This window comes from Arachis duranensis, chromosome 10, assembly GCF_000817695.3.
Source record: "Arachis duranensis cultivar V14167 chromosome 10, aradu.V14167.gnm2.J7QH, whole genome shotgun sequence".
Lineage (NCBI taxonomy): Eukaryota > Viridiplantae > Streptophyta > Magnoliopsida > Fabales > Fabaceae > Arachis > Arachis duranensis.
In genome coordinates this window covers 69,404,148-69,426,686 of record NC_029781.3, presented here as the reverse complement: position 1 = coordinate 69,426,686, position 22,539 = coordinate 69,404,148, and the positions used below count along the sequence as shown (strand labels likewise).

The window sequence follows — 22,539 nt, the reverse complement described above, 5'->3', positions numbered from 1 at the left end:
ACTCGAACCTATAATTTTTAGATGAGTACGAAAAGATTATGTCATTTAAATTTTAATTGATTGGCTAAATAGTGTATGTATTTGATTAATATATATAAAAAAAAACATATACCAAGTATCCCAGCAGGGAATGTGGCGATGGCCATGTACCACACGTACGGAACAACCTGAATTCAAGAAAACAGCCCCCAGTAAGCAACAACTGAATCTAACAATAATAATTCATAGATGGATTTAGATTTTTTTTTTTTCAATTACATAACAATTATTTTAGAGTGTGTAAAGCTCGTCTTATCGGTAAGAAAAGTTAAAAAATACTATTATATAATTAAAGAGTTAAAAATAAAATAAAATAATAACAATATGTAATTAAATCATGAGCACACATATGTGTCTCTCTAAAGTCTAAACTTATACCAAAACTAACAAACTTGCATCCACGAATTTAGCTTAATTTTATATGTTAAAATATACAGGGAGACACAGTGATACATCAACTAAAAATTTTTAGCCTACGAAGTAGATAAAATTCCTAATAAAAAGAAATTTCCAAAATAAAAAAAAATTCAAAATTCAAATAAAAGATTAGAATTTAGTATTTAGAATTTAGAGTTTTGAATTTAATTTAGTATTTAGAGTTTAGAAATTAATGTTTAGGGTATAGAATTTAGAATTTAGGATTTTAGATAGCTAGGTTTTTGGATGTGAAAGTGGCCGACAATGGTCTCCAATGACAGTGATGGCCAGCAGTGGTCGACGATTGGTGGCATCGAAGATAATGGTTACTGATAGAGTAAGTAATTTATGATGATAAATGAAAGTGAGGTGTTGGGAGAAAGAAGAAAAAAATAAAAAAAAGTAATTTCAAGAAAAGATAATTTAAATGGGTATTGAACTTTTTTTATTTATTAACTGAAGTTGGCTTCTTTTTTTTTTCGTTAACTAGCATAATTTCTATAAAAGAGAATGTTATGTCTATTGCTCAAACAGTCAAACCCATTCTTATAAGTTTCTTTATCATTATTGTTGATATATTAAGTAAAACATATAGGACGTATCTAAAATAATAAGTATGGCAATGAAACATATATCACTTTGCTTTTCACGTTAATTATTTAATCTGTTAAAAATAAGAAAAGTAAGAAAATAAACAAATTACGTACTTTTCTTACTAACTGAGTTAGTTTATATCATTTTCTTACCTTATAATATACACTTGAGAATAATTTTTTTCATGTGTATACATACCTGTTTAAGAGCTTTAACCATGGCATCTTGGTCATGAATATTGTTGCCAAAAGCATTAAGAGCTTTTCCTAACAAGAGGTATCCAACAGGAAGAGCCATTCCATGCACAATCGAACCCACCATTCCCAGACTCATCAGAATCCAATCTATTACGTCAGCATAGCTCAATAATTTGAAAAATGGCAAGGCTCTCACAACATTCTTCTTCAAATCATCAACACCATCACCACCACCATCATCTTCTACAGGTTCCACCATTTGCACTACTTTTTGTGGTCTGCTTGGAGCCATATTAATTCCACTAATAATAATTAACACCACTACATCAATAAGTTTCAAGATATATACATGTAATGTAGAACACGTAATTACTAATGATTAATTATTAATTAGTAGTCTACATACTTATATATGGACTATTTGTGACACGAAAAATTATGCGCGCGATAGTGACAATAGTATGACCCAAATGTAGCAACAGAATATGCCTTAAGGATATTACATTCAATTTAAAAAATAGTTAGGATTGTGGCGTTGTATTCTTGGTTGATTTCATTTGTTTCTTCGATGCCCACAAAGTTGCTGGCGATGGATACTTAATAGAGATTATTATCTTGTTGAAACTATTAGAATCGCCACTTAGACTTGGAAAACATATATACCAAATTTATTTATTTTCACATGCCATCATCATCAGCTATAGCACAAAGCCACATAGATACATGCATATCTTTACTAGATACTATATAAATCATTGTTTTCATCCTAATAGTATTTGGCATGGTCCAATCACCATAATGATTCTTCTCCAAAAATTGCGAAACTAGTTACTATAGTGTATTACGAAATATGATCAAGGAAATTATTAGTTATAATATAGTTAGATACTTGCTTGAACGGTGAGATTTTATGATCATTCCAATGGTTCTAGTAGATACGTGCTTGGTGCTAATCCTTGGCTGTTTGGCAGTCATAGTTTTGTCCTTAAATAGCGATAAAATGTTCTGCCGTATTGTGTTGTATGTTTTATTATTTATTTTCACTTAGAAGATGATGCTATATGCAATAACATATGAATGATAAGGTGTATGTATTGCAAATCTTGAGTGGCTTAAAAATATGATTCCAATAGATTAAGAACTGGTTTGGTAAAACATGTAAAAGATGTTCTTAAACAAATATTTCATTTTATTTTTAATAAATAAAAAATTAAGTCTATTTTTATAATTGTTTTTGAAAGTTAGGAATACTTTTAAAAAGAGTTAAAAAGGTATTTTTTAAAGATATATAATTTGTATTTATGAAAATTAAAATATATAATATAACGTTATATATATTAATAAATATATAAATTTATTATTATTTAATTAAATATCAAAAGTTATTTTATTAAATAAGATTGTTGTTTGTTGTAAAAATAAAAATTTTACTAAACCAATTTTAAGTATAAGTTTATTTTTATTTTTATGAAGAAGGAATTTAAAGGTCCAACAGAAACACAAAAGTAGCTAATTTAAATCTAAAAAGAAAAGTCACTCCTCTACTATTAGCATTTAAGAAAGGGACAAAAACGAGGAGGGACATTGAAGCTGTGTATTTTCACCGCCAAGTTTTGAATATATTTAGCCAATACATTTGCGGTAAAATTCGTCTGTCGAAGCACATGATGGATGACACAATATAAACATGTAATCACAATCATATTCATCAATTTTTATACAATAGTGACTGCTGATTGCCCATTTTGAATTATAGCCATACTATATGATCAAAGCAACATTATGAACTTAATAATAGAAATTAAAGACTTCTTGAAGTCATAAAATTGACGATATAATTACCTGCTAAGTCTCCCCAAATTCATCCAGAGCTTTTTTAAGGGCACTTTCAACTTTTTCCTATGTTGCTATTTCTCTTAGGTAAAAAATTGCAACTCAAACGTGTACTTCAAATCTCTTGTAAGGAATTTCCATACTTGGAATTTGCAGTGCATATGCCTATAAGGAAATATTAGGGGATAATGATTTTGTTGAACAATATGAACAATCACTAATAAAATAAAAACATATTATATTTTAAAATTAATTTTTTAAATTTTAATATTAAAATAACCATCTGTACACTAGTAAAATGAACATCCGATATATCTATTGTTTACATTGTTTAATATTTTCATTGTTCACTTATATTTTTCCATGCCTATAAATTGAAAGGATCTTCTGTGGATCACAAGAATCTATGCCTACCTCGACATTCCTTAATCCTTAAAGAAAATGTAATCCCTATTTTTCAATTTGGGGTAGGGATGGGTGGGTGGCTGCTTGGGAATAGGAAAAAAAGAAAAAAAGAAAAGCAGCAACAAAATTTTATTTGAAAATAACTAAGTTTAAAATACAAAATTAAATAAAGCAATGTTTTAAAAGAGCGAGTTAAATCCCTTGTATCAACTTTTCATTTAGTGTCCCTGTTTAGTTTTAGCAGCTGGGGGAAGAACATACTTACTGAAATCTCCTAACAAGCGTCAATCCACTCAAAGCACCACTAGCCTTATTCCTATACAAGACCCCAAAATCACATGCAAAGAGGAAGTTCTACAAAACCATTAATATAAGATTTTAACTTAGTTCTTCATTATGTCCACTTTGAATATTGTAGACTCAACCATGTACCAGTCTATCTTTTATATAATCATTCAACATCGGTATATATTAGAAATAAAAAGAGATTTGGAAAGAATTGATATCGATGAATTAATTTTAAAAGTTTCTCAATGATGTGCGTGAGTATAAACTGCCACTTCTACCAACAAGACTTTCAACCTATTCCAACAAAATTCAAAACAAGAAAAGAATGCTAAGAGTGAAAAGAAAGTATAATTGAAAAAAGAGAAAAAATCACAAACAACATTTTTACTTTTCACAAATATTTCTACTATCAATCTTCTAAATTTGTGAACTTATTTTGTGATTATTTAATTACATTACTCTAATGTTAAAAAGACGAACTACAACAGCAGCAAAAAATTAAAATATAAGTAATTTATAACAATAATCCTAATACTAATATTAATCTGACTTTTATGGCTACACATTAGTACTAGTACCTATAAATCAAACAAAACCTCCAAAGACACTAGTTACTACGTAACAAAAGTACCTTCAATTTACCTACTGACACAAGTTATCAAATTTTCTATCTCTTAACAAGTCCATCAAGAAATCAACAATTATATACTTAGTGAATAAAAAGACTTTTTTGGTCTATGACATCCAAAAATTAACAACAAAATTAATTTTATTTGCATTGAACAGTTTCAGCCAAAACAGAATTAATATTTTTTCTATTTTGAATCAGTGACCAAAATAGGGCAGTAATCAAAACAAAAAATACATTTTCAGCCAGAGAACCAGTGGCCAAAACAAAAAATGCATTTCTATCCAGAACTAATGACCAAAACGGAAAATGCACTTCTAGCCAGAGAACTAATGACCAAAATAGAAAATGTACTTCCAGCTAGAGAACCAGGAAACAGAACAGGTAGCATTATACCAAATCAATATTCAAATCAAAATAGAAACCAAATCAATTAAAATCATAGAACAAGAGACACTTGAGTTACCTAATTAGAGCTTGAGCCACAATGAGAAGGCAGAGGACCAGTGACATGGTGCGATTCAAAAACAGTGACGTCCAGAGGGGCAGATGACGGTGTGACAGCAGAAGCAGCAAAGCAAAAGTAAAAGAAGTGACAAGCAGCAAATGACGAGAAACATCGATGGCCAGGGTGTTATGAATACCTAACTTAATTAGTTAGCAATTAATTAGTCATTCTTCCTACTATATAGCAGTTAATTAGACTCTTAGTATATATTCTACTTGTAATTACTTACTTACACAATGAAATCATCATTTTTCTCTATTCCCTTTCACATTCCAATATGGTATCAGATGTAATTCTTCTTCACACTTTCGCATTATTCTCTCCTTTCATTCTTTGATTTTCTCGAGAAAATTTCTTGATTTTCCATTCTTCTTTCTCGCACTTTCTCGTTTCGGCAAGAACATTCTTCCTCAGTCGATACCTCCTCTTTTTCTCTATTCTTCTACTCATCAATCAGAATGTCTGTGATTCTGTATCCACAGTTCCTTAGAGAAACTCCAATATTCCTCGAGCTTCGGCACCGCCTTTGCCGATTGCTGATGCATATTTGCTCCAGTCCGGTGATCACCCAGGGCTCGTGCTTGTTTCACAAACCCCTACAAGAAGACAACTACGCTTCTTGGTGCAGATCGATGAGGCTTGCGTTGAGTGAAAAATGCAAAATCTGCTTCATCGATGGCTCCCTCTCGAAGCCAGATCCAGTTCTTGACCCTGCGCTCGCTGAATCGTAGAAGTGCATGAACGACATCATCACTACCTGGTTGCTGAATGTAATCTCCAAGGATATTGCGACAAGCATCATCTATGCTGGATCCGCAGCTTTACTTTGGCAAGATTTTGAGACTCGCTTCTCTCAGAGCAACGCACCTCGCATCTTTGAGCTGAAGAGGTCACTCATGTCTCTGACTCAAGGCTCTCTCTCAGTCTCACAGTATTTCACAAAGTTGAAAATACCTTAGGAAGAACTCAACACCTTCAAGTCATTGGTATCTTGTTCCTGTGGTGGCATTAAGCCAATTCAAGCCTTTCTTGATCAAGAATATGTAATGTTGTTCCTTATGGATATGTTGAGTTAAGAAATTAACTAAATTAATTAATGATGGTAAACATTATTTTTGGCCAAAAATCAATACACAACAGCAACCCAATTGGATGAAAATAAAAAACAAGACTGATAGGCTATACAAACAAAGGAAGCCCAAAAGGATTCAAAGCAATAAATCTAACTGAGCCATAGAAATCAAACGGGTTGCTTGATGGATATCCGATCCAAGCCCATTCGCAAGCAAATCCCTCCAATTTGCTTTTACCAAAAGCAACGTTCACCCTCTCCCTCTTGGTCAGAAATCAGAGAAGTGAGAGAGTGCTTAGTTCCTAAGCTATTCACAGAAGAAGAAAGAAAGAGAATGTTAGGCAAGAAAGGTTGAGGTCAAATCAGAAAAATCAAACCAAATCAAACTAAGGCAAAGGTCAAAGGTAACACATTTCCTATTACATGCATATTGCTTTCTTCTCCTCTTTCCAACTCTCTGCCAGTCCGAAATGGGATACATGAAAAAGATTATTTCTGTTCTCACTGCTGTGTATCAACGGTCACAAGTGTGTCTTGAGGACCAAGTTATTTTTCAATAGCTATGATATGGGTTTACCAGTGAAATTATTTGTTTCTGCTGATTCTGTGGCTTTCGGTCAACAAAGGGAAGTCAGAACCAAAGTTTCTAGTTTGAGGATTAACTGGAAAAGTGATGTGGTGAGTTGGTAAAGCACACAACTCAAGGAGTTGACCTAGGAAACAACAACTCAGCAACATGCAAGGAGATGCAAAAGAAGATTTCTCATCATTTAGAAAAAAGGAGAGATAACCAGTGTTCTTGAGGTGTATGTTCTGAGAAGATCTATTTGAAGAAGTTCATCTACTTGGACAGTGCTTCCTAGTTAAAGGAGCATTCCGCCAGAATAAGGAACTGAATCAGAGGCTAGCAAATCTAGTTTATCACATAGCAAAGAGGCTGTTGAAGTATTAATCCCCTTCATGTTTTACAGATTGTAATTTTCTTTTTAATGTTTATCTTTCTGTAATTTCTTGAGGTAAAAGGCTAATGAGAGAGTCATTGAAAGAGCCTAAGAGAGAAAAAAAGGCTGAGAGATACACATGAGTGAAAGCCTGGAGTTATTTCAGATTTCTTTAGGTTAAGTCCGTGTCTTGTATCTTGTACATGTGAGGTACCCCTTTCTTAGTTGGGTGAGCACTAAGAGTGAATAGTTAGATATTAGCATAACCAAGTCAAGTTAGGTTAGAACTTGAGAGTGAAAGGATTGTGTCAATCATGTGGAATTGGTCTATGTAATACTTTAACTATAGTGGAAATTTCACCACTGTTGTGGTGGAGACTGGATGTAGGTTGCATTACACAAGGCAACTGAACCAGGATACATGATGGAGTCAACTTCTCTCTTCCCTGCTCTGTTTTATGTTTTTATATTCATGAGACAAAAATAAATTGTCTCATAAATTTTCTGCTGCTGAGTTCAATCAGAATCAGAATTAAAAGTTGGATTTAAAGGGTTATTTCATTAACATAAAAGAAGGTCATAGATTCAACCGCCTTCTCTAAGCCTTCTACAACCTTCAGGGTCTCAATGAGAATTTGGCAAGTGTTCGAAGCTAGATCCTATTGTCAACTCACTTGTATATATATATGTGTGTGTACCTTACTTATAATTACTTACTTACTCAATGAAATCATACTTTTTCTCCATTCCCTTTCACATTCCAATACAGGGCAGCAACGACAATGGCAAGGAGAGAGGAGAAGTAGCAACGACCTACACGGCGAGGAGGAGAGACATAGCAATGGCCCACGGCAAGGAGCGGAGAAGCAGCGACGGCTAGGAGAGAAGCAGCAACGACCATGGCACGGAGAATAGAGAAGCAGTGATGGTGCATGAATTTGTGATACACAATAGCGCAAACAACTTGGTACGCACAATTGTAATCTCAACTCTTTTTCACAACTTCGCACAACTAACCAGCAAGTGCACTGGGTCGTCCAAGTAATAAACCTTACGTGAGTAAGGGTCGATCCCACGGAGATTATCGGCTTGAAGCAAGCTATGGTCACCTTGTAAATCTCAGTCAGGCGGATTCAAATGGGTTAAGGAGTTTTCATAATTAAAAGATAAATAAAACATAAGATAAAGATAGAGATACTTATGTAATTCATTGGTGGGAATTTCAGATAAGCGTATGGAGATGCTTCATCCCTCTTGAATCTCTGCTTTCCTACTGCATTCATCCAATCCTTCATACTTCTTTCCATGGCAAGCTGTATGTTGGGCATCACTATTATCAATGGCTACTTCCCGTCCTCTCAATGAAAATGGTCCAAATGCACTGTCACCGCATGACTAATCATCTGTCGGTTCTCGATCATGTTGGAATAGAATCCAGTGATCCTTTTGCGTTTGTCACTATGCCCAACTCTTGCGAGTTTGAAGCTCGTCACAGTCATCCCTTCCCAGATCCTACTCGGAATACCACAGACAAGGTTTAGACTTTCCAGATCTCAGGAATGGCTACCAATAATTCTAGCTTATACCACAAAGACTCTGATCTTTCGTAATGGAGGCTAATAGATATACGCTCGATCTAAGGTAGAATGGAAGTGGTTGTCCGACACGTGTTCATAGGTTGGGAATAGTGATGAGTATCACGGATCATCACATTCATCATGTTGAAGTGCAAACGAATATCTTAGAATAGGAATAAGCTTGAATTGAATAGAAAATAGTAGTACTTGCATTAATACTCAAGGAACAGTAGAGCTCCACACCTTAATCTATGGTGTGTAGAAACTCCACCGTTGAAAATACATAAGAACAAGGTCCAGGCATGGCCGAATGGCCAGCCTCCCCAATTGGCATATGAATTTGAAAATAGGGAAAAATACCGATGCCAAGATTCCAAGATGAAAATACAATAGTAAAAAGTTCTATTTATACTAAACTAGTTACTAGGGTTTACAAAAATGAGTAAGTGATGCAGAAATCCACTTCCGGGCCCACTTGGTGTGTGCTTGGGCTGAGCATTGAAGTTTTCACGTGTAGAGGTCTTCCTTGGAGTTAAACACCAGCTTTGGTGCCAGTTTGGGCGTTTAACTCTAACTTTTATGCTAGTTCTGGCGTTTTGACGCCAGAAAAGGGCAGAGAGCTGGCATTTTGACGCCATTTTACACCGTCAAAACTCGTGCAAAGTATGAAGTATTATATATTTCTGAAAAGCCCTGGATGTCTACTTTCTAATGCAATTGAGAGCGCACAATTTAGAATTATGTAGCTCCAGAAAATCCACTTCGAATGCAGGGAGGTCAGAATCCAACAGCATCTGCAGTCCTTTGTCAACCTCTGAATCAGATTTTTGCTCAGGTCCCTCAATTTTAGCCAGAAAATACCTAAAATCATAGAAATACATACAAACTCATAGTAAATTCCAGAAATGTGAATTTTTCTTAGAAACTAATAAAAATATACTAAAAACTAACTAAATCATACTAAAAACTATATAAAAACAATGCCAAAAAGCGTATAAATTATCCGCTCATCACAACACCAAGCTTAATTTGTTGCTTGTCCCCAAGCAACTAAAACAAAATAGGATAAAAAGAAGAGAATATACAATGAATCCCACAGTATCAATGAAACTTAGTTCTAATTATATGAGCGGGGCTTGTAGCTTTTTGCTTCTGAACAGTTTTGGCATTTCACTTTTTCCTTTGAAATTCAGAATGATTGGCATCTATAGGAACTCAAAATTTTAGATAGTGTTATTGATTCTCCTAGTTCAGTATGTTGATTCTTGAACACAGCTACTTTATGAGTCTTGGTTGTGGCCCTAAGCACTTTGTTTTCCAGTATTACCACTGGATGCATAAATTTCACAGACACATAACTGGGTGAACCTTTTCAGATTGTGACTAAGCTTTGCTAAAGTCCCCAGTTGGAGGTGTCCAGAGCTCTTAAGCACACTCTTTTTGCTTTGGATCACGACTTTAACCACTCAGTCTCAAGCTTTTCACTTGGACCTTCATGCCACAAGCACATGGTTAGGGACAGCTTGATTTAGCCACTTAGGCCTGGATTTTATTTCCTTGGGCCCTCCTATCCATTAATTCTCAAAGCCTTGGATCCTTTTTACCCTTGCCTTTTGGTTTAAAGGGCTATTGGCTTTTCTGCTTGCTTTTTCTTTTTCTTTCTCTTTTTCTTTTTTCTTTCGCCATTTTTTTCGCAAGCTTTCTTATTCACTGCTTTTTCTTGCTTCAAGAATCAATTTCATTATTTTTCATATTATCAATAACATTTCTCTTTGTTCATCATTCTTTCAAGAGCCAACAACTTTAACATTCATAAATAACAAGATAAAAAATATGCACTGTTCAAGCATTCATTTAGAGAACAAAAAGTATTGCCTCCACATCAAAATAATTAAACTAGTTTCAAGATAAAATTTGAAATCCAAGTACTTCTTGTTCTTTTGTAATTAAGAACATTTTTCATTTAAGAGAGGTGAAGGATTCATGGGATTATTCATAGCTTTAAGGCATAGACACTAGACACTAATGATCATGTAGTGAAGACACAAACATAGATAGAACCTACAGCATAAAATCCATGTTGTAACTCAAGCTTTCCAAAGAAGTGTTGAGTTGCTCCCAATAATTGTGTGGAGGAAATTGCATCCCTTGAGGCATCTCAGGGATTTCTTGATGAGGGACTTCCTCATGCTCTTGTTGAGTGCCATGAATAGGCTCTCTAGTTTGCTCCATCCTCTTCTTAGTGATGGGCTTGTCCTCTTCAATAAGGATGTCTCCCTCCATGACAATCCCAGCTGAATAGCAAAGGTGACATATAAGATGAGGAAAGGCTAATCTTGCCAAAGGTGAGGTCTTGTCAGCCACCTTGTAGAGTTTTAGAGGTATGATTTCATGAACTTCTACTTCCTCTCCAATCATGATACTATAGATCATGATCGCCCGATCCACAGTTACTTCAGATCGGTTGCTAGTGGGAATGGTAGAGCATTGGATGAACTCCAACCATCCTCTAGCCACAGGCTTAAGATCCGGTCTTCTCAATTAAACCGGGTTGTCTCTTGAGTCTATTTTTCATTGAGCTCCTTCTACACATATGTCCATGAGGACTTGGTCCAACCTTTGATCAAAGTTGACCCTTCTAGTGTAGGGGCGTGTGTTTTCTTCCATCATTGGCAAGTTGAATGCTAGCCTAACGTTTTTCGGACTAAAATTTAAGTATTTTCCCCGAACTATTGTAAGCCAATTCTTTGGGTTTGAGTTTATACTTTGATCATGGTTCCTAGTGATCCATGCATTTGCATAGAACTCTTAAACCATTAAGATTCTGACTTGTTGAATGGGGTTGGCAAGAACTTCCCAACCTCTTCTTCGGATCTCTTGTCGGATCTATGGATATTCGCCCTTTTTGAGCCTAAAAAGGACTTCAGGGATCACCTTTTTCTTGGCCACAACTTCATAGAAGTGGTCTTGATGGACCTTTGAGATGAATCTCTCCATCTCTCATGACTCAGAGATGGAGGCAGTTGCCTTCCCTTACCTCTTTCTAGAGGTTTCTCTAGCCTTAGGTGCCATAAATGGTTATGGAAAAACAAAAAGCAATGCTTTTACCACACCAAACTTAAAATATTTGCTCATCCTCGAGCAAAAGAAGAAAGAAAGGGGTAGAAGAAGAAGAAAATGGAGGAGATGGAGGGTGTATAGGGTTCGGCCAAGGGTAGAAGAGGGTGGTTGTGATGTGTGAAAATGAATGAGTGAAGGGGGTATTTATAGGGAAAAAGCGGGGACAATGGCCGAAAGTGTTGGGTGGGTTTGGGAGGGAAATGGTTTTGAATTTTGAAAGTGGGTAGGGGTTTTTGGGGAAGAGTTAAGGAAGGTGATTGGTGAAGGGTATTTGGAGAAGAGATATGGAGGTGATTGGTGAAGGGTATTTGGGGAAGAGTATTGTAGAAAGGTGTGAAGAGGAGAGAGAGTGAGTTGAAGTTGGTGGGGATCCTATGGGGTCCACAGATCCTGAGGGGTCAAGGAATTCTCTTCCCTGCTCCAATTGGGCGTTTAAAACTCCTTAGAGTGCAATCCTGGCGTTTAAACGCCAGTTTGCTGCCCTGTTCTGGCATTTAAACGCCAGCTTTCCTTCCTGTTTTGGCGTCTAAATGCCAGTTTGTTGTCCTGTTTTAGCGTTTAAACGCCAGTTTGGTGCCCTATTCTGGCATTTAAATGCCCAGAAAGGTGCCAGATTGGGCATTTAAACACCCATTTTGCTACCCTTAATAGCGTTTAAACGCTAGTAAGTCCTTCCTCCAGGGTGTGTTGTTTTCAATGCTGTTTTTGATTTTTTTCTTTATTTTTGTAATTGTCTTTGTGACTTACCATGATCATTGGTGCACGAAATTGTTATCTCTTATAATGGCATTCAACTTGGTGTGCGCATTTACTAACTCAGCACTTTCTTCACAACCTCGCACAACTAACCAGCAAGTGCACTGGGTCGTCCAAGTAATAAACCTTACGTGAGTAAGGATCGATCCCACGGAGATTGTTGGTATGAAGCAAGCTATGGTCATCTTGTAAATCTCAGTCAGGCGGATAATAAATGGTTATGGAGTTTTCGAATAATAATAATAAATAAACAGAAAATAAAGATAGAAATACTTACATAGATCATCGATGGGAATTTCAGATAGGCGTATGAAGATACTGTGCTCCTTCTGAATCTCTGCTTTCATACTGCCTTCATCCAATCCTTCTTACTCCTTTCCATGGCAAGCTATATGTAGGGCATCACCGTTGTCAATGGCTACATCCTATCCTCTCAGTGAAAAAGGTCCAAATGCTCTGTCACGGCACGGCTAATCATCTATCGGTTCTCGATCATGTCGGAGTAGAATCCATTGATTCTTTTGCATTTGTCATCATGCCCAAAAATCGCGAGTTTGAAGCTCGTCACAGTCATTCAATCCCCGAATCCTACTCGGAATACCACAGACAAGGTTTAGACTTTCTGGATTCTCATGCATGCCACCATCAATTCTAGCTTATACCACGAAGACTCTGATCTCACGGAATGGAAGGCTCGATTGTCAGGCAAGGGCAACCATGCATCGTTCATCAGGAATCCAAGAGATACACACCCTAGCTTTTGCTTGTAGAACGGAAGTGGTTGTCAGGCACGCGTTCATAGGGACGGATGATAATGAGTGTCACGGATCATCACATCCATCAGGTTAAAGTACGACTAGTATCTTAGAACAGAAATAAGATTGAATTTGAATAGAAAATAGTAGTAATTGCATTAAAACTCGAGGTACAGCAGAGCTCCACACCCTTAATCTATGGTGTGTAAAAACTCCACCGTTGAAAATACATAAGTGAAAGGGGTTCAGGCATGGCTGAATGGCCAGCCCCCAAAACGTGATCAATAGTCTCCTAAGATGAATAATAGAATAAAACCGAGACCAAAGATGTAACGTGGTCAAAAGACACTGAATACAATAGTAAAATGTTCTATTTATACTAGACTAGCTACTAGGGTTTACAGAAGTAAGTAATTGATGCAGAAATCCACTTCCGGGGCCCACTTGGTGTGTGCTTGGGCTGAGCTTGAGCTTTACACGTGTAGAGGCTTCTTTTGGAGTTGAACGCCAAGTTGTAACGTGTTTTTGGCGTTCAACTCTGGTTTGTGACGTGTTTCTGGCGTTTGACTCCAGAATGCAGCATGGAATTGGAGTTGAGCGCCAGTTTACGTCATCTAATCACAAATAAAGTATAAACTATTATATATTTCTAGAAAGCTCTGGATGTCTAGTTTCCAACGCCATTGAGAGCGCACTATTTGGAGTTCTGTAGCTCCAGAAAATCCATTTTGAGTGCAGGGAGGTCAGAATCCAACAACATCAGCAGTCCTTTGTCAGCCTTTTATCAGAGTTTTGCTCAGGTCCCTCAAATTCAGCCAGAAAATACCTGAAATCATAGAAAAATACACAAACTCATAGTAAAGTCCAGAAATGTAAATTTAGCATAAAAACTAATGAAAACATCCCTAAAAGTAACTATATCCTATTAAAAACTACCTAAAAATATTTCCAAAAAGCGTATAAATTATCCGCTCATCACAACACCAAACTTAAATTGTTGCTTGTCCCCAAGCAACTGAAAATCAATTAGGATAAAAAGAAGAGAATATACTATAAATCCCAAAATATCAATGAATATTAATTCTAATTAGATGAGCGGAACTTGTAGCTTTTCGCTTCTGAATAGTTTTGGCATCTCACATTTTCCTTTGAAGTTTAGAATGATTGGCATCTATAAGAACTTAGAATTTCAGATAGTGTTATTGATTCTCCTAGTTAAGTTTGTTGATTCTTGAACACAGCTACTTTTATGAGTCTTGGCCGTGGCCCTAAGCACTTTGTTTTCCAGTATTACCACCGGATTCATAAATGCCACAGACACATAGCTGGGTGAATCTTTTTAGATTGTGACTCAGCTTTGCTAAAGTCCCCAGTTAGAGGTGTCCAGCGTTCTTAAGCACACTCTTTTAGCTTTGAATCACGACTTTAACCACTCAGTCTCAAGCTTTTCACTTGGACCTACATGCCACAAGCACATGATTAGGGACATCTTGATTTAGCTGCTTAGGCCTGGATTTAACCACTCAGTCTTAAAGTCTTGGATTCTTTTTACCCTTGCCTTTTGGTTTTAAGGGCTATTGGCTTTTTCTGCTTGCTTTTTCTTTTTCTTTCTATTTTTTTCGCCATTTTTTCGCAAGCTTTTGCTTTTTCACTGCTTTTTCTTGCTTCAAGAATCAATATTCATGATTTTTCAGATTGTCAATAACATTCTCTTTGTTCATCATTCTTTCAAGAGCCAACAATTTTAACATTCATAAACAACAAGATCAAAATTATGCACTATTCAAGCATTCATTTAGAAAACAAAAAGTATTGTCACCACATCAATATAATTAAACTTAATTCAAGGATAATTTCGAAATTCATGTACTTCTTGTTCTTTTGAATTAGAAACATTTTTCATTTAAGAGAGGTGAAGGATTAATGGATTTTATTCATAGCTTTAAGACATAGTTACTACATACTAATGATCATGAAGTAGAGACACAAAACATAAACAAACATATAGCATAAAAACCGAAAAAACAGAAAAAATAAGAACAAGGAATGAGTCCACCTTAGTGATGGTGGCGCTTTCTTCTTGAAGAACCAATGATGTCCTTGAGTTCCTCTATGTCTTTTCCTTGCCTTTGTTGCTCCTCCCTCATTGCTCTTTGATCTTCTCTAATTTCATGGAGAATGATGGAGTGCTCTTGATGTTCCACCCTTAATTGATCCCAATAGTTGTTGGGAGGAAAGTGCATCTCTTGAGGCATCTCTGGGATTTCTTGGTGATGAGCTTCCTCATGCGTCTCTTGGGTTCCATGAGTGAGCTCTCTTGTTTGCTCCATCCTCTTCTTAGTGATGGGCTTATCCTCCTCAATGGGGATGTCTCCTTCTATGATAACTCCAGCTGAGTAACATAGATGACAGATAAGATGAGGAAAAGCTAGCCTTGCCATGGTGGAGGACTTTTCAGCAATTTTGTAGAATTCAAGGGAGATGACTTCATGAACTTTTACTTCCTCTCCATTCATGATGGCTTGATCCACAGTAACTTCGGATCGGTTGTTAGTGGGAATGATGGAGCGTTGGATGAACTCCAACCATCCTCTAGCTACAAGCTTGAGGTCCAGTCTTCTTAATTGAACTGGCTTGCCTTTGGAGTCTCTTTTCTATTGAGCTCCTTCAACACATATGTCCATAAGGACTTGGTCCAACCTTTGATCAAAGTTGACCCTTCTTGTATATGGGCATGCATCTCCTTGCATCATGGGCAAGTTGAATGCCAACCTCACATTTTTCGGACTAAAATCTAAGTATTTCCCCCGAACCATTGTAAGATAGTTCTTTGGATTCGGGTTCATACTTTGATCATGGTTCCTAGTGATCCATGCATTGGCATAGATCTCTTGAACCATTAAGATTCTGACTTGTTGAATGGGGTTGGTCAGAACTTCCCAACTTCTTCTTTGGATCTCATGTCGGATCTCCGGATACTCATTTTTCTTAAGCTTGAAAGGGACCTCAGGGATCACCTTCTTCTTGGCCACAACATCATAGAAGTGGTCTTGATGGGCTTTTGAGATGAATCTCTCCATCTCCCATGACTCGGAGGTGGAAGCTTTTGTCTTCCCTTTCCCTTTTCTAGAGGTTTTTCCGGTCTTAGGTGCCATAGGTGGTTATGGAAAAACAAAAAGCTATGCTTTTACCACACCAAACTTAGAATATTGTTCGCCCTCGAGCAAAAGAAGAAAGAAAAGAAGAAGAGGAAGAGAAAATATGGAGGAGAGTGGGGGGAAGGTGTATTCGGCTAAGGTGTAGAAGAGGGGGTTGTGTTGTGTGAAAATGAAGAAGGATGGAGGGGTTTATATAGGTTCGGCCATATTGGGTGGGTTGGGTAGGAAAGTGATTTTGAAATTTGAAGGTAGGTGGGGTTTATGGGGAAGAATGGAAGGATGTGAGTGGGAAGGAAGGTAATTGGAAAGAGAGATTGAGGTGATTGGTGAAGGGTTTTTATGGGGAAGAGATGATGAATGTGAAGAAGAGGAGAGAAGGTGAGTGGAGGTAGGTGGGGATCTTGTGGGGTCCACAGATCCCGAGGTGTCAAGGATTTACATCCCTACACCAATTAGGCATGTAAAATGCCTTTGCATACAATTCTGGTGTTTAAACGCCGAAGTGATGCTTATGTTGGGCGTTCAATGCCCAATTGCAGCATGTTTCTGGCGTTGAACGCCAGTTCCATGCTTGTTTCTGGCATTCAGCGCCAGCTCTCCTCAGGGTATATTCCTGGCGTTCAAACGCCAGGATGCTGCTTGTTTATGGTGTTCAATGCCAGATCTATGCTTTGTTTTGGCGTTGAACGCCAGCTAGATGCTCCTTACTGGCATTTAAACGCCAGTAAGTCCTTCCTCCAGGGTGTGATTTTCTTCTGCTATTTTTTTATTCTATTTTTAATTTTAGTATTTTTTTTCGTGACTCCACATGATCATGAACCTAATAAAACATAAAAGAACAATAAAAATAAAATAAAATTAGATAAATAAAAATTGGGTTGCCTCCCAATAAGCGCTTCTTTAATGTCAATAGCTTGACAGTGGGCTCTCATGGAGCCACACAGGTGATCAAGTCAATGTTGTAGACTCCCAACACCAAACTTAGAGTTTGGATGTGGGGATTCAATACCAAACTTAGTGTTTGGCTGTGGCCTCCCAACACCAAACTTAGAGCTTGATTGTGGGGGCTTTGTTTGACTCTGTACTAAGAGAAGCTTTTCATGCTTCCTTTCCATGTATACAGAAGAACACCATTGAGTCTTAAACACAAGGTAGTCCCCATTCAATTGACTAATTCTCCTCTGTTAACATCTATCACAGCTCCTGCTGTGGCTACGAAAGGTCTTCCAAGGATGATGTATTCATCCTCCTCCTTCCTAGTGTCTAAGATTATGAAATTAGCAGGGATGTAAAGGCCTTTAACCTTCACTAACACGTTCTCTACTAATCCATAAGCTTGTCTTACTGACTTGTCTGCCATTTGTAATGAGAATATGGTAGGTTGTACCTCAATGATCCCCAACTTCTCTATTACAGAGAGTGGCATAAGATTTATACCTGACCCCAGGTCATACAGAACTTTTTCAAAGATCATGGTGCCTATGGTGCAGGGTATTACGAATTTGCCAGAATCTTGTCTCTTTTGAGGTAAAGTTTGCTGAACCCATGTATCTAGTTCACTAATGAGCAAGGGAGGTTCACCTTCCCAAGTCTCATTACCAAATAACTTGGTATTTAGCTTCATGATAGCTCCTAAATATTGAGCAACTTGCTCTCCAGTTACATCTTCATCCTCTTCAGAGGAAGAATAGTCTTTAGAGCTCATGAATGGCAGAAGAAGGTTTAATGGAATCTCAATGGTCTCTATATGAGCCTCAGATTCCTTTAGGTCCTCAATAGAGAACTCCTTCTTGCTTGAGAGACGTCCCATGAGGTATTCCTCATTAGGATTCACGTCCTCTCCTTCCTCTCTAGGTTCGGCCATGTTGATTATATCAATGGCCTTGCACTCTCTTTTTGGATTCTCTTCAGTATTACTTGGGAGAGTACTAGGAGGAGTTTCAGTGACTTTCTTACTCAGCTGGTCCACTTGTGCCTCCAGATTTCTGATGGAGGACCTTATTTCACTCATGAAACTTAAAGTGGCCTTGGACAGATCAGAGACTATATTTGCTAAGTTAGAGGTATTTTGCTCAGAATTCTCTGTCTGTTGCTGAGAAGATGATGAAAAAGGCTTGCTATTGCTGAGCCTGTTTCTTCCACCATTATTAAAGCCTTGTTGAGGCTTTTGTTGATCCCTCCATGAGAAATTTGGATGATTTCTCCATGAAGAATTATAGGTGTTTCCATAAGGTTCACCTATGTAATTTACCTCTGCCATTGCAGGGTTTTCAGGATCATAAGCTTCTTCTTAAGAAGATGCCTCTTTAGTACTGTTGGATGCATTTTGCCATCCATTCAGACTTTGAGAAATCATGTTGACTTGCTGAGTCAACATTTTGTTCTGAGCCAATATGGCATCCAAAGCATCAATTTCAAGAACTCCCTTCCTCTGAGGTGTCCCATTATTCTCGGAATTCCTCTCAAAAGTGTACATGAATTGGTTATTTGCAACCATTTCAATAAGTTCCTGAGCTTCTGCAGGTATTTTCTTTAGGTGAATAGATCCACCTGCAGAATGGTCCAGTGACATCTTAAAGAACTCAGAAAGACCATAATAGAATATATCTATCATGGTCCATTCTGAAAACATGTCAGAAGGACACTTTTTGGTCATCTGCTTGTATCTTTCCCAAGCTTCATAGAGGGATTCACCATCTTTTTGCTTGAAGGTGTGAACATCCACTCTAAGCTTGCTCAGCTTTTGAGGAGGAAAGAATTTAACCAAGAAGGCCGTGACCAGCTTATCCCAAGAGTCCAGGCTATCTTTAGGTTGTGAGTCCAACCATGTTCTAGCTTTGTCTCTTACAGCAAGAGGGAAAAGCATGAGCCTGTAGACTTCAGGATCTACTCCATTAGTTTTAACAGTCTCACAGATCTGCAAGAACTCAGTTAAAAATTGGTAGGGATCTTCTGATGGAAGTCCATGAAACTTGCAGTTATGTTGCATTAGAGCAACTAGTTGAGGTTTTCAGCTCAAAATTGTTTGCTCCAATGGCAGGGATTGAGATGCTTCTTCCATCAAACTTGGAAGTAGGTGTAGTATAATCACCAAGCATCCTCCTTGCATTGTTGTTGTTGTGTTCGGCTGCCATATCCTTTTCTTGTTCAAAAATTTCAGTAAGGTTGTCTCTGGATTATTGTAATTTAGCTTCTCTTAGTTTTTCTCTTCAGAGTCCTTTAAGGTTCTGGATCAGCTTCAACAAGAATACCTTTTTCCTTGTTCTTGCTCATATGAGAAAGAAAAGAACAGAAAAGGAAGAGGAATCCTCTATGTCACAGTATAGAGATTCCTTTATGTTAGTAGAAGAAGAAAGGGAATAAGAGTGAAGAAGAATGAATAATCCAAACACAATGGTGAGGATAGGTGCAATGATTTGAGATGAAGAGAAGTGTTAGTAAATGAATAAAGAAATAGAATAAGATGAGAGAGAGAGAAGTTTTCGAAAATAATTTTAAAAAGGAGTTAATGGTTTTCGAAAATTGAGATAAGAAATAAAATTAAAATTAAAATTTAAAACAATTAATTAATTAAAAAGAATTTTTGAAAAAGAGGGAGGTATTTTTGAAAATTAGAGAGAGAAAAGTTGTTAGGTGGTTTTGAAAAAGATAAGAAATAAACAAAAAAAATCAAATAGTTAGTTGAAAAAATATTTGAAAATCAATTTTTGAAAAGATAAGAAGATAAGAAGATATTTTGAAATCAAATTTTTGAAAAAGATAAAATTTTGAAAAAGATATGATTAAAAAGATATGGTTGGAAAAGATTTAATTAATTTTTTTAAATTAAAATTAATTACTTGACTAACAAGGAACTAAAAAATATGATTCTAGAATTTAAAGATTGAACCTTTCTTAACAAGAAAGTAACAAACTTCAAATTTTTGAACCAATCACATTACTTGTTAGTTAAGTTTCGAAAATTTTGAAATAAAATTAAGAAAAGATTTTGAAAATAATTTTTGAAATTTTCGAAAATCATAAAAGAAAAATGAAAAAGATTTGATTTTTGAAAAAGTTTTGAAAAAGATAAGATTTTTAAATTTGAAAATTTGACTTGACTTATAAGAAACAACTAATTTTAAAAAATTTTTTGACTAAGTCAACTCAAATTTTCGAAATTTTGAGAAAAAAGGGAAAAGATATATTTTTTATTTTTTTTGAATTTTTAATGATGAGAGAGAAAAACACAATTATGACCCAAAACATGAAAATTTTGGATCAAAACATATGATGCATGCAAGAACACTATGAATGTCAAAATGAACACCAAGAACATTTTGAAGATCATGATGAACATCAAGAACATATTTTTGAAAAAATTTTTATGCAAAGAAAACATGCAAGACACGAAACTTAGAAATCTTTAATGCTTAGACACTATGAATGCAAAAATGCACATGAAAACATCATACAACACAAAACAAGAAAATTTAAAGATCAAACAAGAAGACTTACCGAGAACAACTTGAAGATCATGAAGAACACTGAATACATGAATTTTCAAAAAATCCAAGAACAAGATGAATATGCAATTGACACCAAACTTAAAACATGACACAATACTCAAACAAGAATCACAAAATATTTTTGGTTTTTATAATTTTATGATTTTTTTGTGTTTTCTTTTATTATTTTCAAAAAATATATAGGAAAAAGAAAATAAGAAATTCAAAATTTTTTAAGAAGAATTTCAGGAATCTTTCCATGTTAGCCTAAAGCTCCAATCCAAGGGTTGGACATGGCTTAATAGCCAGCTAGCTTTAGGATGGCATTACATGCATTGAGGTGATTAGTTGAAGTCTCATTCCAAAAGGATTTGGATATGGCTTTACAGCCAGCTAGGATTCAACATGCTTCATGAAACTCTAGAATCCATTCTTAAAAATTCTGAAGCCATAGAATGATTTATTTTTAATTAAATTTTTTTCAAAAATAGGGATAATTTTTTTTGAAAATTTTTTTAAAACAAAACAAAAAGAAAATTACCTAATTTGAGCAACAAGATGAACCGTCAGTTGTCCAAACTCGAACAATCCCCGGCAACGGCGCCAAAAACTTGGTGCACGAAATTGTGATCTCTTATAATGGCATTCAACTTGGTGTGCGCATTTACTAACTCAGCACTTTCTTCGCAACCTCGCACAACTAACCAGCAAGTGCACTGGGTCGTCCAAGTAATAAACCTTACGTGAGTAAGGGTCGATCCCACGGAGATTGTTGGTATGAAGCAAGCTATGGTCATCTTGTAAATCTCAGTCAGGTGGATAATAAATGGTTATAGAGTTTTCGAATAATAATAATAAATAAACTGAAAATAAAGATATAAATACTTATGTAGATCATCGATGGGAATTTCAGATAGGCGTATGAAGATACTGTGCTCCTTCTGAATCTCTGCTTTCCTACTGCCTTCATCCAATCCTTCTTACTCCTTTCCATGGCAAGCTATATGTAGGGCATCACCGTTGTCAATGGCTACATCTCATCCTCTCAGTGAAAAAGGTCCAAATGCTCTGTCACGGCACGGCTAATCATCTGTCGGTTCTTGATCATGTCGGAGTAGAATCCATTGATTCTTTTGCGTTTGTCATCACGCCCAACAATCGCGAGTTTGAAGCTCGTCACAGTCATTCAATCCCCGAATCCTACTGGAATACCACAAACAAGGTTTAGACTTTCCGGATTCTCATGAATGCCGCCATCAATTCTAGCTTATACCACGAAGACTCTGATCTCATGGAATGGAAGGCTCGGTTGTCAGGCGAGGGCAACCATGCATCATGCATCAGGAATCCAAGAGATACACACCCGAGCTTTCTCTTTTAGAACGGAAGTGGTTGTCAGGCACGCGTTCATAGGGACGGATGATGATGAGTGTCACGGATCATCACATCCATCAGGTTAAAGTACGAGTAGTATCTTAGAATAGAAATAAGATTGAATTTGAATAGAAAATAGTAGTAATTGCATTAAAACTTGAGGTACAGCAGAGCTCCACACCCTTAATCTATGGTGTGTAAAAACTCCACCGTTGAAAATACATAAGTGAAAGGGGTTCAGGCATGGCTGAATGGCCAGCCCCCAAAACGTGATCAATAGTCTCCTAAGATGAATAATAGAATAAAACCGAGACCAAAGATGTAACGTGGTCAAAAGACACTGAATACAATACTAAAATGTTCTATTTATACTAGACTAGCTACTAGGGT

At 36.4% G+C, this 22,539-nt stretch overlaps 1 protein-coding gene and 1 non-coding gene across 2 annotated transcripts in view; one reads left to right on the top strand and one right to left on the bottom strand.

Annotated features, from left to right (window-relative positions):
* LOC107470179 (ABC transporter B family member 19-like) overlaps nt 1-1,607 on the bottom strand; it is a 14,191-nt gene extending 12,584 nt beyond the window's left edge. Inside the window, exons 1-2 of the mRNA XM_016089565.3 lie at nt 1,249-1,607; nt 113-167 (exon numbers count right to left, since the gene is read on the bottom strand). Of these exons, the coding sequence (XP_015945051.1) occupies nt 113-167; nt 1,249-1,539 (346 nt within the window). The 5' untranslated portion in view covers nt 1,540-1,607. The remainder of the gene's footprint in view (nt 1-112; nt 168-1,248) is intronic.
* A 17,311-nt stretch (nt 1,608-18,918) lies between these two features.
* On the top strand, nt 18,919-19,022 carry LOC127743676 (small nucleolar RNA R71). The gene has a single exon (XR_008005060.1). It is a non-coding gene; the product is annotated as a small nucleolar RNA R71 (small nucleolar RNA).
* The last annotated feature ends 3,517 nt before the right edge of the window (nt 19,023-22,539 follow it).